At 40.8% G+C, this 16,751-nt stretch overlaps 1 protein-coding gene across 1 annotated transcript; it reads left to right on the top strand.

Annotated features, from left to right (window-relative positions):
* The first annotated feature begins 14,087 nt into the window (after positions 1–14,087).
* On the top strand, positions 14,088–16,298 carry LOC138325208 (transcription factor SOX-11-like). Its single transcript, XM_069270699.1, has one exon. The coding sequence runs from the start codon at positions 14,286–14,288 to the stop codon at positions 15,321–15,323; it is 1,038 nt and encodes a 345-aa protein (XP_069126800.1). The 5' UTR covers positions 14,088–14,285; the 3' UTR covers positions 15,324–16,298.
* Positions 16,299–16,751: the final 453 nt, after the last annotated feature.

Here is a 16,751-nt window from a genome sequence, read left to right as displayed (position 1 = left end):
AGATAAATATAAGCAGACGATCGGCGATCGTACGAGGATGTCACTGTAAAATATGTGTCTAGCACGAAAGTTACGAAAGGAATATATCGATACGTATCTGTACGTTGTCTCCGAACGGTTCGGGTGTGTGCTGCCGTTCGAGGTGTATCGACTTTATAGGTACGAATTGGTATTGATGGATGTCTCATTAGCAGATTACCGACTGCGCAACACGTGGTCCCTAATTTCGTTCCACAAATCCGTGATATTCTCCGGCATAGACGCAAATATCAGTCAATGTAAATTGAAAGCGAAGTCGTGTAAAGGATCGCTACATTCGGTAACACAATGATTTCACACCCGACGGGATGTTTACAGAGGCGTTGATGAGAGTTAGGTAAGATCTTCTCTTCGCCTGTCACATCACGTCAGGCGGAGACATAAGTATCTGTCGTTTGGAACTTATCCCGCCGTCAGGCCGTGACCATAGAATCGATAGCCACCGCGGACAAGACACCAGTTAAGCCGTAGCGGACGAAAGGACGAACACCGCATCATCCGTCGATGACCGGACAAAGGCCTGTGGCGATGTGGATCGCATAGTCACCGGTCAATTCCAAAAACTCATACATGTAACGATTTAGCATACCAATGTTTTTAACATAATTTCTGTATCTGTAAAAAGAAAACTGTAAAAGATGCTACATCGCTGACAAAGATTCTTAATTAAAAAAACAATACCAACGAACTGGTATTTTTCTTCAGTTACAAAGGTTACTTACTTTACGCCATTACCAAAAAAGTAATAAAGTTTGAGCTTCTAATTGTATTTCAAGATGAAAATATCAAAAATAATTAATTGCATCCCGAAAAAAATCCGTGGCACTATGTTCTAAATGGAATGAAGTACTGATTGTACATGCACCAAAAGCAAAATAAATTATTTCACATTATTTTTTTTGTGTTAATTAGACATTTATATACATAAGCAAACACAAATTATTGTTCAAATGATGAGTATCATTTATGCTCTGTCAGCGATGGAGCATCTTTAAATACGTCATAATGAATAGATTCGGTTAAATATTTGATAAAACCGGAAAGTTCATGCTCGTAATGAGCACAGGGGGCAACTGAATGAAAATAGATGTTGTCATATATTTTTTGTATTTGGTGGATGGACTGATGAGTAGATATGACAATCATGTGATTTTTTCAAAAAATTTGAGGTTTGAAAAATTATTTTTAAAAAATCGGGATGTTTACTATATAACAGTAAATGATTTTTCAAACCTCATATTTTCTGAAAAAAAAATCACATTGCTGTCATATACAAAAACTGTATGACAACATCCATTGAGTTGGCCATTGAGTTGGCCCCCTGTGGTAATAAGCTCCTGTGAAACAGAAGGGCTAGGCGCATGCTCGGAAGACAACAAGTCATCATCGATATGATATCTATTCGAGAAAAAATATGGTTTACATAAATCCTCTCCATATGGTCTATTTCATTAACCCGGGTTGCCATGACGATAATGTAGTTACCGGAAGTGGATCCGTTTGGCGAGGACATGTGTCTGAGTATCGATTTTGTTTGACCATCACCTTTGGTCAAGCGATATCTGATACCTGGCTGGGCTTCTCACCCTCACCCATCCTTCTAGTGATCACCAATCAATACACGATCCCAGTTCCTAGTGAATGAGGGTTTCTCGTGGTAAACAATCCGAAGGTCAAATCAATGGTCAATATACCTTGGACAACGTTTTTTATTATTCATTAATAGTTGTAATGTCCGTGTAGAAACTGTTATATCACGTTCCCCCGTTGATCCTCGATCACGGAAATAGCTTATCATATTAGCACGTTCCTATGTCGTATTATCGGTTGTACGTTTATTTGATTTCATAAACTACCAAATAATATCAAAGTATTGGCATAATATGCGACAATAAGAGTTTCACAGTTATGCATGCGGCTTAATTGCTCCATCCAGAGTGACGTACACAAAAATTTATGAACTGATGATTGCATTTGTAACTTAGTTTTATTTGCGTTGAACTCGCGCACGAGCGCTTACTGTTGTGAATGAAGATGTGTTTGTCAGCCCGTATCACACAGTCATAGTGGAGATATACCTACATTATATCTAATACGATAAAATAAAACGTGAATTTAAATCTCATGTAAAAGCCATATCAGTCCGGAAATTGTTAGTTTAATTATGATGATATATACTGTCTGCCTACCACATCTGAAGGAAAGTCTTTACGTACATAAAACGACATCTACATATATATACATACATAAAAACCTGTCCAAAACTTAGGTTATCTCTTTAAAGGAGAAATACCATTAAATGTCAGATGTCGGGCTCAGAGTCGACGTGAGTCATCACACGGTAGATCGATAAGCCAAGGTACGTATCATCTCGTTCCAAATCTGTTTCATCAACAATACAGTCGCAAGACAATTCTAGTACATCCGGAGGTACCGGCCGCCGGAGGCTCCTTGAACCGGATGTGGGGACCTACATGCTCACTGTAGCATCAATTGCTTGTCCTAATAAAAAGATATTCTTACATCATCGACAAAAATAACAAACATAAGAGTAAAATCAGACTTAAGATCAACAGCACTGACTGGACAGGCATGGGCCAACATCAGAAACACGACGTCGACTAGACAGAAAACGGACACAACGCCGTCTGGACAGACAGAAGACATACGACACCGACTGGAAAGACAGAAGACACGACGCCGTCTGAACAGACAAAAGACACGACGCCGTCTGGACAGACAGAAGACACACGACGCCGTCTGGACAGACAGAAGACACACAGCAGACACATGGCACCGTCTGGGCAGACAAAAGACACACGACGCCGTCTGGACAGACAGAAAACACACGACGTCGTCTCGGCGGCACACGGACACATAACGGACAAACGGGGATGTCTGGACAGACAACGGACACACAACGCTGACTAGACAGATAGCACGTGCCGTTTGGCAGGACATCGAATGGCAAAATATTGACTTTTTCCTATTGGAGTTACGGCACTGAAAACATGATAGATAGTTGTAATGGTATCAATTATATTAACTTCGGGTTATCTTGTTATAAACATATATCGGACGTACAGCGCACGCGAGTGGTAAATGTGATGTAGATATAATACTGTGTGTGGTATATGGGAGTTCTAGCTGTTTACATAACAAGAATCCAAATCAGAAAATTGAAAGAAGAAACCAATATTTCTCTCCCACCACACGTCAGAGCATACCAAGAATTCTAATACTTTTTTCTGAATTAGCTGAATGTTTGTCAATTTAGCATTGGAGTTGGAATTAAGATGTGACGTCACTACCTAGCTCTGTGATCCTGTCAACAAGACCGTTTTTACTGGCAAAGTTTCTAGGTACTAATCTCGTTTGGTTGGTATCAAGGCAATTGTTATTTTCAAGATCTGCCTGGCACTAGGCGCTTTGTCTACACTTCAAAGCTCTCTACATTAGGGCCGACTTTGAAATACCAATATGGATTCATTAGTTATGGTTTTGAAGTTAAATTTACTGACAACCAAGGAAAACTACACACGATGTATAAGTTTATGGCGAATACCACCAACTTTTTTCCGGCAGGGCAGAAGGATATTTCAAGGCATCTTTCCAAGTACGAGATGGTGCGTCGTGATTCTTTACCAAAACCAGTAGAGAGAATCTACGATGCTTTCGTTTGAATTTGATTTGATTGTTAGAACCTTAAGGACGTCATCGACAAAAACAAGATTTCCGTAGGAAAACCATCGATTAATGACTTCGAAACAGAAACTTGTATCGAACTCACGATATTAGGTGGTAGGGCTAGTGGTATAGTGTCAGACACTTTAAAGCGAATAGTCGGGCAAAGGAAGCCAGTCTAAATACGTTCTTTGGCCTTCCAAAAGTCCTTGTATACCATAATGATGGTCAATTTCTGCTTACGGTGTCCAGTTTTGACCATTGAAATTATGGGGAAGCCCTGTGTAAATTTAGCACAGTTCTAAATATAAATTCGCCTAACTCTTTGAAAACGAGGCTGCGTGGATATGCGTTAAGAGTGAACTGCACTGATATCTGGTCGGGAAGACGTATTAGGATTCCTATAATATATATTAATTTCTTCGCATACAGAGCGATGTTGATGGGAGATTTTATTTTTCTATTTCATAAGAAATTATACTGGATATATTAACACCATTTTTACCGACTTAAGCCTTTGTTTGTCCGACTATTCGCTTTAACCAGTTAGCCATATAGACCCAGAGGTAGAGGGCTAGTGGTAGAATGGCAGACACTTTAACCACTTAGCCACTTAGACCCAGAGGTTGAGGGCTAGTGGTAGAATGGCAGACACTTTAACCACTTAGCCACTATGACCCATTGGTGGAGGGCTAGTGGTAGAATGGCAGACACTTTAACCACTCAGCCACTATGACCCATAGGTAGAGCAGTGCACCGTTACGCTGTGTCAGGTTTGAACACCCACCATGCACTATTTTGTATTGCAGGTGCGGAAGCTGTTGACCTCTTTTAAAGAAATCATATAACCGTTTTCTGTTTCGTATGTATTTTATCGACGTTTTAATTTAGACGTCATCATGGTGTTAACCAATTCTGTAATAATTGCCATTAATATTGCAGAATACCCGCAGATCGATGACGTAACACACACCGTTTGACCGATGACCAATTTGGTGCACGTTTCAGTCACGGAAAGTTCAACTAATAGAACGGTGACCTTTTCAGACCCCGGTCCTGCTGGAAGCGCCGACCCCGGGGACGTGTACACTTCTATACATGTATAACTTCCCAAAGTATGTCAGATGTACACTTAGATTGGTCCCTTATAACTTTTGCTTACATGTGCGAATAGTTGTGAGGAAGTTTTGACAAGCCTCAGATGACAGGGAGGGCGCGGGCATTGGGATCCTCGCGGTGAAATACGATCCCCTTTGGGTTCAGAGGTCAGTAGGAAATGGCTGTCTTGGGGTGTAATGATCTTAAGATTTTATTTAAAACAGCTGTCACCAGAAATAAGGCAAAAAATTTCAGAGTCACTGCTTTCAAAATAATTGTTTCTTATCAGGCTTCAGAATTGGTATTTCCTCCTTGCCACATGGCTAAATCCCCAGGGCACGTGCCGGAGTCACGTGATTTTACGTTTTGAGTGTGTTTTGGCAGCACGGCTTGACGACAGTTCCACTTTGAAGTGATTTTCGCCGTGCGCAGACGTGGTACTCGACCCCAATCTTCCAGCGATCGTCATGTTCCCTCTGTAAGGCTGCTTCCCCGGGGGGAGGGGGCGCGTGCACGGGTGACGGGGAGTACGGAGCACAGCGGAGACGGGATATAAAATAGATTTGGGGTTTCGTTCTAATGAGAAATCCAAAACTGCTAATAATGTTTGTACACAATGAAGCTTCTAAGTTTTTAGGGGGTCGTGGCTTCACTTTTTTCATGGAAATAGTTTTGTAATGAAACATTGAATATTTAACCGAGTACCGATGACATTTGCTCGCGTGCATTACTTAGAGTTGTCCGTAACGTGATAGACTGTCGGTCATCTAACACCTGGGGCCCGAAGTGGATATAACGCAGACGATTTGTTTGGAGATGAAGATGACAGCGCTATATAAACCCCAGCGACGACGATGACAAGTTTGATATGTAAAGATCTCGTGCTACATCTGTCGGTCGAAACATGGCCTTTCAAACTGTAACCAGGTGATTTTGCAAAACATTTTAAAATATTGTAAAGTTAATGTTTATCACAGAATCAGTGACAGTAACGCAGGCAAACGCTACACGCTCTACATGCTATTTGCATGCAAAAAACTCGAGGCGTTGATGTCGCGTATCGTGTTACGGTAAGATAGCCATCTTCTTGTGACGAGAGGAGGGGTCCTAGTGGCCGGGGGTCGCCGGGAGGAGGGGGAGGGACTGTTAAACGGAAGCTTGCCTCGTGTGATTGGGAAAGTAATTTCGGGAGTTTAAAGGGGTTTATAATGGTAAAAGTACCTCGTTTCCTCCGCTAATTCCGAACCAACATGTGACTCCTCTTTGACTCCCAGTTACATTAATTCCCCTCCCAGCCTTGTTCATTACAGCCTAATTACACATATTTCATTTTATTCATCCATCGCAGCATATTTCACAACATATTCTACATAAACATGCAAGCGGTTACCTTTTAAAATTCTTTTTTTTCGCGTAGGCACTGTGTGTATTAATAATTAAAAATTCTTTGGAAAGTTAAATTGTGAATTTAGTATTTTAATTTTAAAGCAATGTTTAAGGGTGATATATCCAACAGTTCACCTCATCTTAGCTTTACAATATTACCTGTACTAACGCCAGAAAGCATGAAGCTACGTGCAGTAAAACACACATTCGTAATCAGTGCTTAATATCGTAATGAATTATTGATATCTGACTGTATAAATTATAATTATTTACGATAAGATTGATAGGGTTGACCCCGAATAAACAAAGTTACGTATATCGCCGACAGACGTGCGCCCTCGCTATCACGCGGATTACATCTGCCACTGCCATAGGTATAAGATGTAAGCGGTTTGTTATTTCCAGTTGACCAATGTCAGCTGTCCGACAGTGTCTACGGAATGTGTCTACCAGCTGCTACGGAACACCTACCGACCACCTGTACCGCCACCCGTATATATACCTGTATATTGATTTTACAACTCATTATAGCATTAAGTTTCATAAACGCATAATAAAACGTTATGAATTAAAAAAAAATGGAGATGGAAATTCAATAACCGTCCTCGCAATTTTACTCTTCAAATATGTAAAGCAAGAACTGTTTTTTGACAGATTGGGTTTAATAGTGTTTCTACAGAAGTACACGGGAATTAAATGTCCAGCAATCGTAGAACATTACAGAACCATATTTTTTAAGTTTTCTCTCCCAAGACGGAATTTTGTAACTAATCAACTCTCTCAAGATGAGATTTTGTTCCCAAACAATGCTCTTAAGATGAAATTTTGATCCCAACCAACGCTTTCAAGGTGAGATTTTGTCCCCAACCAACTCTCCCGAGATGAGATTTTCTCCCCAACCAACTCTCTCTCGATGAGATTTTCTCCCCAACCAACTCTCTCAAGATGAGATTTTCTTCCCATCCAACTCTCTCAAGATGACATTTTGTCCCCAACCAACGCTCGCAAGACAGGGTTTTGTTCCTGATACTCCTACATTTTTATTGTCGGATATTTCATTGGTAGAGTACAGAATTAGAAACATATTACAGCGTACATAATTATGTTTCTGGTATGGGACTCGCTGCTTAGTAAGTAAGGTTATGACAATATACTGGACGTGTTTCTGAGACAGATAAGTATAAGTACTTAGTACAGAAAAGTCGTCGACATCGCTCGCTACTTATCGATTGAGTATTGGCAAGTTGTCACGTAATGACATGAGATGTCGCTTAGAGTGTGGTGTTATGGTCTGTGGACTGGTCAACTTGTCACCAGAGGATTCATCCAAATTCTTTATCCACTTAACGAACTCCTACAACCAAACATACAGTTACGTTTAACTCCGCAGAAAATGTTTTTCTCCGTGTACTCCGGCTTTGCTTCACCTCCTAAATTTGACGCGTATATCCTGGCTTTATAGGGTTGTTTAACAAAATCAGTTTATATTAATTAAAATTTGTTGAGGAACAGATTTGATTTATTGCTTTCAAATTATTTTTTTTAATCATGTCGCAATGAAGATTTTATTGAATTTGAACCTCGTACCAGCCTGAATCGTTAAATTGATAGTTTCATAGCTGTATTAACGAAAACTTCATCTTAACTTTAAGATATTAAGATTTTTCATTCCATACCAATTCTCTAAGGATTTATAAGTGTCATAATTCTCTAATTCGTCATGGAATTTTGCTATTGGAGCCATATTAGAGTTCGTTTAAATGTCTATATCAAATCTTGGAAATATTCATAGCAATTGCCGTCAAAGTGTGAAACTACGGAAATCTTCTATAAATAACTTTAAAATGATGGAAGGTATTGTCCTGTGTTTTTGGGTGTAATTTATCTACCTAGTTACCGAAAGCTGTTTGGCGACAGATGGCAGTATTTGACGACCCTTTAGGGGACAGGTGTGGGGTCCCGTTAGACATGTGGCCCTGGATATGATTGTTTAGGTATAAGTTTGTCGCGTGCCAAAGGCGGAACATCAAAGGAAGGTGACATACGGTACCCCAATACATCACCACCAAAATCCGAGGTGAAATGGGGTGTCGACACGGATCGTGAGACCCCGCCCACCGTCTCCGTCGATTGGAGGGACAGGATACTGAGTCGTGTGTACGTAACCTCACTCAACCGTAAATTAGGTCGTCAGGGACAGGTGGGGGGTTTACCTGTGGCCCCAGGGTGTCGAGGTGAATTCAGCACACAGCTTGCCGACCTCAGCACATTCTACTCAGCCAACAATTACACTCAAGTTTTTTATAGAGAAAAAGAGGAAATAGTTAAAGTTCACGACAGCGACAGCTGCCGAATACTTATCCAAATCGGAAATTAAATCCAGGTTCATTCAACCCCTGTCTTCGTAAAATTCAGCCCCTTGTCACCGTAAAATTTAACCCCCTGTTTCTACCACATTTAACCATGTCGTCGTTAAGTCCAGCCCTGTTTAACCAAAATTTAACCTCTGTCCCCTGAAAATTCACCCCATGTCTCTGTGGTATTGAATTTCATCCTTGCAACCCGTTCTTACAATGTTCAAATATACCCTGTCTCCGTAAAATTCATCAATTACGAGCACCTTTCTTAAAATTCAACCAACTTCGTAAAACCTAGTCAAGTTACGTTCAATTTGTACCGTATAACCACTGTGTGTTGATATTTTCTCGATGACCACGAGCTCTACACTTAGAGACGAAATGTCTCCCCCGATACCGGTAGAGACAAAGTTATACCACAGACACTTTACACCGGCCCAATTTACCTTCTCCTAATTACACGCTTTTTGTTTCTCGGCCCAACATCTGTCAGTGCGGTTGATAATCTCGGTTACTACGAAATCTCTTCGAAATTTTATCTCTTTCATGCTATTTGATTACTAAATATCTGAAGCCGACTGCTAGCAAACATGCACCGGGAATCATATAACATGTGTCGAGAAAATGTGAACTCGAGTTTGACCAATAATCGACGCAATTATCCAGATTATCTCATGTTCGATTGTTTAATAATAAAAATCATGTAATAGTCGCCTGCATGTTTACGTAGACGGTTAGCAGTACATTGTAGTTACATAATCTAGGGTACAATCATGTTCGCGTGAAATAAAACCGAACAAGTTACTGAGAAATAACACGTTTATTTTTACAAGTGTGCACGTGCATTGTAGCCAATTATTCAATTACGACCCGTACATGATATTATCACTTTATAACACACCTGCACATCATAGCGACACACACGTGCAGTATCAGGTGTGAAACATGAGGGGTCAAACAGGGTAGAATAGGGGAAGGGTAGAATGGTGAGGAGAGGGACGGGGAAGGTTGGAGGGGGTAGAAAGGTGGGGAGGGGACGGGAAAGGTTGGAGGGGGTAGAATGGTGGGGAGAGGGACGGGAAGGGTTGGAGGGGTGGAATGGTGGGGAGAGGGACGGGAAAGGTTGGAGAGGGTAGAATGGTGGGGAGGGGACGGGAAAGGTTGGAGAGGGTAGAATGGTGGGGAGAGGGACGGGGAAGGTTGGAGGGGGTAGAATTGTGGGGAGAGGGGTAGGGAAAGGTTAGATGGGGTTATAGGGATGGGGGGGGGGGTAGCAGAGTGGGGGTCGAATGGTGGTGAGAGGGATGGGAAAGATTGGAGGGAGTAGAATGGTGGGGAGAGGGATGAGAAAGGTTGGAGGGGGTAGAATGGTGGGGAAAGGGATAGGAAAGGTTGGAGGTTGTATAATGGTGGGGAAAGGGTTGGAAAGGTTGGAGGGGGTAGATTGGGGGGAAAGGGATGGGAAAGGTTGGTGGTTGTATAATGGTGGGGAAAGGGATGGGAAAGGTTGGAGGGGGTAGAATGGTGGGGAGAGGGATGGGAAAGGTTGGAGGGGGTTGAATGGTGGGGGAGAGGGATGGGAAAGGTTGGAGGGGGTGGAATGGTGGGGAGAGGGACGGGAAAGGTTGGAGGGGGTAGAATGGTGGGGAGAGGGATGGGAAAGGTTGGAGGTTGTATAATGGTGGGGAAAGGGATGGGAAAGGTTGGAGGGGGTTGAATGGTGGGGGAGAGGGACGGGAAAGGTTGGAGGGGGTTGAATGGTGGGGGAGAGGGATGGGAAAGGTTGGAGGGAGTGGAATGGTGGGGAGAGGGACGTGAAAGGTTGGAGGGGGTAGAATGGTGGGGAGAGGGATGGGAAAGGTTGGAGTGGGTTATAGAGATGGGGGAGGTTAGCAGAGAGGGCATGAAAGTAGACTGAGTGATGAAGGGAGTAAGAGAGGTTTGGATATGGGGGTAGACTGTGGTTTGGAGAGGTTGGGGGATTAGAAGAGTGGAATGGAGATGGATTTGGAGTGGGGGATATTGAAGGGGTAGTGATGAGGGTAAAATAGAGGTTAGGAGGGAGTATAGAGAGGTGGGGATGAGGTAGATTAAGGAAGAAGGAGGTTAGATTAGGTTAGGGATAAGGGTAGACTTGGGGGTTGGTGATTGGTGGTAGACGAGGGAGAGGGGCTAGGGGTAGACTCATTAGTATAACAAACATCATGGAAACGTGTTGTTGGTTTCGGGGAGGCTAATTTAAGCTAATTTTTGAAGGTAATTGGGAGGACGTTATATTATAGCGTTTTGTCAGGGTTTCAAGGATGATTACACATATACACGAATATGTAGTTAGCCAATGAGATAGTTGGACATTTGGACACGTCGTGTTGATTTTTTCCGGATTATCTTTTATAGTTGTGGTATTTTTGTGACCAGATGACGGAAATCTTCAGGTTATTATCGTCAAGCCGGTCAGTTTATAGAAATGTGGTATAAAAATTATGTGTTATATAGCAACATTAATAGAAAATAATATGAATTTAACTCCGTATCTGTATATAATATTACAATTAAGAAAGATAACGCTACCTAATTAGGCTGATAAAAGTCCAGGTATAATGTTGATGCCAAATTATAATATATTTAATAATATATAAAATTATTTTATGTTTAAAATTTAGCAACCGTTGTAAAATCTGCATTCCAAATTAAGTTCCAGCTTGTGTAGATTACACGTGTCGTAAGATCGTGACGATGGTCCATGATGTTAACTGACACTAATACACATGTTCACCGACATTTTTGATGCATTTTATTAAATGTTGATTTTTGTTTGTTTATTTGTTTGTTTATTTGTCTGTTATATCTTTAACTCTTTATTTCCGGGAAAATCTATTAATTATTCTTTTCATCAATGTTATTTTGCTAATCGCTGAAAATTACAGCGAAGTCTGGATCTGGTATTCAGTAAACGCTCTAGACAATTTCTCCATTAAGTTCAAAATTATTGATCGAAAACTTAGCCTCATCAGAAAAGAATTTCGGGTATGAAATTTTATACCCTTGGTTGGTTCGTTGATACTAAGCCATGACGGCTAGGGCCGCGATACGTACTTTGTTAATTACACGGACACGTGTGTGCACGGTTGGTTGTGTTGTGTCCCCGGCAAGCCCCCGTCACTTTTCTCATGTTATATCAATAATATCTCAATGGAAATAGACCCATACAACGTTTCGACTATCTGCCTATTTGCTGCGATAATCAGTTGTCGCATGGCAAAGCTCGATTGTGATTGGACGGTTTTGACGACAGCTGGCGCAGGTCGCGTGCCCGTCCCTGGGCAACACCTACCGGAGCACCTGTCTGTGACGTCACGACTCAAGGAGGGATATGAAAAGCTCTACCCGATAGAAACCTTTCGCCATTTACATCTTTTGAATATAACTTTGAATGGCATATATGATGGCCGAACAAACGCCGGTTTCTTTTCAGAACCAGCCAATTTGGCCCCGGCGACGTCTATAGTAATTTCTTGTAAAATTAGACTTGGATTCGGTTCATACGCAGGTTATAGCCTCTGGTCGCCCGGTGGTCAGTGACTTTTCGGACACCCGGGATGACTGACCACACATAAATCAAACTAAATGTACATATCCCAACTTTAAGAACATATGGAAACAAAATAAAAGAACTATTAATCCGATACAAACTCGGGTTTATACTCCTTGATGTCTATGGAGCCAATTTGTCAACTCAAATATACCCGTATAGATTTGATACTTTTGAGCATATCTTTTTTCCATTAAAGGAAAAATATAATTTCCTGATCGGCACTAGATTGAGAGAGTCTAATTGTACGTGTTGTTTTGTGTTCTGTAGTTAAAGCTATAAAAATGTTATTAAATGCTGTATGGCGCTTTTGTTATTAATCTACAGCAACCTCATCCAATAAGTATTTGCTTGGCACGTTTCTCTCCTATTTTGTTTTGTAATAAAAGGACCGACCTTAATGTTTTTTCCCTTTCCAAAGAACATTTTCATATCCCCTTTGTCGAGATACTTTTAACGAGATGCCATATGGCGTCATGTGACTATAATGTATGGATGGGAAACGAAGTGTGATTCGTTAAAAACGGTTGTGAATGTCTTCCAATTTGAAGTGGGCACGCGCACACGAGAGAGTCGCGTGCACCCTTACATATGCAAATTAGAAACGACGCGTGCCAAGTAAGGTCACATGATTAAGTTTAAATTGAATCTACCCATAATGCGGTGTAATGTGTGTTCTACTAATCGATAATTTTAGGTTCCCACGATTTGAAGACGCGTAAGTTCATTTTCAAAACCAACATATAAATATTTTTGCAAAGGCGCGTGTCATAAAACGAAAGCCGGCGCGTGAGGGGTCGAGTGACAACTAGATAAAAATCGTGTATATTAATAAATTAAAAATATCATATTTTTCCGTATGCGAAGCCATTTTTATGTGAGGCTTTAAATGGTTGTTGTTGACTTTAAAATGTTGATATCGGCGTTTTTTCAGAGAGCGAATGAGGCGGGTCGAGAGTGTCTCGGTCTGTCTCTGCCTTCTCGCGCTGGGGATGACGCCGTCTTCACAGCAGCAGCAGCAGCCGGTGACTCATTTTTGAAGAAATATGACCTTGAGTGTTTGTGACCTGGGTACCCCTCGCTCTCTCGCTCTCTCGCTCGCTCGCTCAGCCGTAAAATACTGATAAGGGCCAACATTAATTCCCCAACAGAAAATGTCATAAATCGCACGTTCATATGCAGAAAACAAACGTTCATAGTTCTATTAGACTTTATAAAAACATACAAAAATTTTATGCAAATCAAGGAATTGTCATTTTCATTTTTTTAATATATATATATTTCTAATCAATTTTTCAAGAAAAATAATGACATTTCTTCAGCAACACTTCGTAATTGTTTTAAAGAAAATGTCTTAATCAAATAATAGGTAAATACAATTAAATGAGTTGCAGACTTGGTAATTATCTATATATCAATAGACACCTGCTTTGACTCATCAATTATTTCTGCTGTCTCGATCGCCATATGTCACTTTCGGATGATATTTAAATTTAAATCACAATGACTAAATGTTTATATTTAAAATAATCAATTTAAATAACGAGGCGTTAATCCGTTCTGTTTTTCATTATTTATTTTAATTTCGAAGAGATTTAAATTTTGTGTAAGGAAGTAATCGCTGATATATATCATACAACTTCGTGGCTGACTCGCCGCTAATACCACTGAAGTTTAACAACAATACAGTTGTTATTATCAGAGATCGTATCTACATTAAGCTAAAATCTGACTTCATAAGTAAGCATGACTGGACACTAGGCTGTCTATTTTTGTGAAGTTTCCGCCGAGTATCCAAGAAAAGTAGGTTGGAATTTTAATTGATATACTGCCTGCCCTTTACCTCAATCATTGGTACATTAATATGCGGAACGCCCTCAAGGGGGTGGAGCCTAGTGGGCACTAGCTGATTGGGCGAATTCGAAACCATGCCGTCACGTGATACTGCTAACCCGCGTGTATAGAAAGAAGGTTTACACCACGAGATTCTCAGTTTATGAAGTGACACGGAGCAGTTTACATGTACACTCGCTAGGGAACAGTCCTTCTACCGAAGGCTGTATCCACTTTAAGTTTATTTTCTTCATTTGGAATTATATAGAACTGTGTGATATTATATTATTGTGACAATGGTACCACAAAACAGCCCGCCGAGCCAAGCCTCAGGGAATTTTGGTTCTCAACAGATCGATCCTGAATCACATACTCCGTACACAGACGCGACTCAGTGTAAAAAAGCATCGAATCATGTGAAGCGACCGATGAATGCCTTCATGGTATGGTCTCAAATTGAACGGAGACGAATCTCAGAAGTGTCTCCGGATATGCATAATGCTGAGATTAGTAAAAGACTGGGAAAGCGGTGGAAGTTATTGACAGAAACTGAGCGACAACCGTACATCGAGGAAGCGGAGAGGCTTCGATTACTACACATGCAGGAATATCCCGATTACAAGTACCGTCCTAGGAAAAAGGCAAAGCCAGTCGGTAAACCCGAAAGTGGAAAAGTGACCAAGAGCTCAAATAAACACAGGCACGAGAAACACCGACAAAAAACAGTGAACAGGGGATTTTTAAACGCCTCGAACAATCTTAATGTGAACACTGCTAATTCTGACAGTCGACTGCGGCTAAAGCTGACAATTGACAAAAAGTTCAAAGACAGTATAAAAGCAAGTCGACATGTGCCTGTGTCTTCATGTCAGCTCACCCCTCCCGCCAAAGTACCGTCCAGTCCATCCGTGTACTCTCCCCCGACCCCTGAGTCCACGAGTTTCTACCCAGAGGAGATCTACGATACTCCGGCGGCGTCCCCCGAGGAGGAGCCAGCCAAGACAAGTCTACCTCACCATCAAGCCCCCTCCCAACATGGGGACGGGTCCTCCCTCGCTGATCTCGACAATCTCACGGACGTATTACAAATGCCTACTAACTGGCAGCTTGAACTTGGAAATCTGGATCTCAGTAAGTTAGCTGATACAGACTTGCCAAATTTTGATATACAGCAGGCTCATCATACGTGCCACGTTTCCAGTGCTATGTCAACCTCCAGCAACGGATCACACTTCGAATTCCCGGATTATTCCACACCAGAAGTGTCCGAAATGATCGGTCTGGAGAATGAGTGGTTGGACATTTCAGTGCTCGGCTCGATCGCCGCTCATTAGACTGTATGTGCTGGACACATGTGTACCAGCAGTACTTACATGTTTTATATTATTTCGATCTTTCATTCATTGTGCAAATGTGTGTATAAACGGGACTATGTGCAAAAATTTAAGTGAGGACATGCAAAAATGTTGGGAGGAATACTGTCGCAATATTGAGTGCTCCATAGGTGATGAGGAGAAAATGTATATATAAGTTAATTATAGGGCTGTGTGTGGTATGTCCACCGAATGTGTGTTGTGGGTGTATATAATATATATATAAACGGACGGTCAAATTTACCCGTGGACGGACACAAATCAGGTCAGTAAAATCATCGAAATTCAATCATTTTTTGCTACAGCAATTTTTTCCTAGCCGATGAAATGCAATATAACTGTTTTGGTTGTGTAACCGACCTCCGGTAATTTTAACCAGTGGGACATTACAAATGTATATTTTCATATTCCATACTTGTTGAACAGCAGGGAAAATTTGTATTAAGGAATTTATCCGAAACACAAGATGTAAATATTGTAAATTTTGCAAAGAGTATATGTTGATAAACAAATCCATTAGATAATTTTGTACATTTTTGTAGTAACGATGTTGATGACTTATTTTATTATAGAGAAACCCATCGGAAACATCCGTACTACATGATTTTATAACATTTTCTATTTACTGTTATTTTAAAGCAAAGCATTTTTGTGTAGAGAAAAGAAAAATCTCTATTAAGTTGAAAAAAATGTACAAAAGGATTGGGTTTTATTTATTGTGCTAAAATCTTGTTATTTATAAGGCCCATCAGCGAGAGTGTTAGCGAGTGTGAAAATTTGATATGCATATCCAACGAACAAGTGTGTTTACGTAAGGCAAAGAGAAACAAAATACTGGCCAAATGTAAATATTATTGTGCACATCCAAAAAATGTGCATTCATTTATATTAATATTATTATGTTGTAGTGAAAAATACAACAAATTTTCTACATATTCTGGTTGTTGTTGTATGTTTATAAACACGAAGATGGATCAGACAGTACACATGTGTACCGACGGTGTGTTTACTTGCAATCACGTGGAGTTGGCTCCGCCCACAGCGTATTCGACAGTTGTCAATCATCGCTAGGTGTCATAATTGTGAATTTTCACGGTTGAGTGCGTTCTAATGCAAACAATTGTTTACGCGTCACCCCTTTATATGTAATGCCAGCGGATGTAGGGAAATTGGTGTTGATAAACGTACTAATACATTATTGACTTTAGGTTTGCCGTTCCTTTTTGTTCAAGGTGTTTACGTTCAGTGTCAATGTGAACCCTGCGGGTGTTATTTTTTCAACTTTACGGGGAGGGTGTGTATTAATTGTGCTAATTGTTAATTAAACGTAATAATGACACCTAGTGTTGACAACTGCGCTTATGACGCCGTGGACGTTACGAAGTGTCA

The sequence above is a fragment of the Argopecten irradians genome, chromosome 6 (assembly GCF_041381155.1).
Source record: "Argopecten irradians isolate NY chromosome 6, Ai_NY, whole genome shotgun sequence".
Taxonomy (NCBI): domain Eukaryota; kingdom Metazoa; phylum Mollusca; class Bivalvia; order Pectinida; family Pectinidae; genus Argopecten; species Argopecten irradians.
The sequence above is the reverse complement of the archived record's forward strand: the minus strand, read 5'-3'. Positions and strand labels throughout refer to the sequence as shown.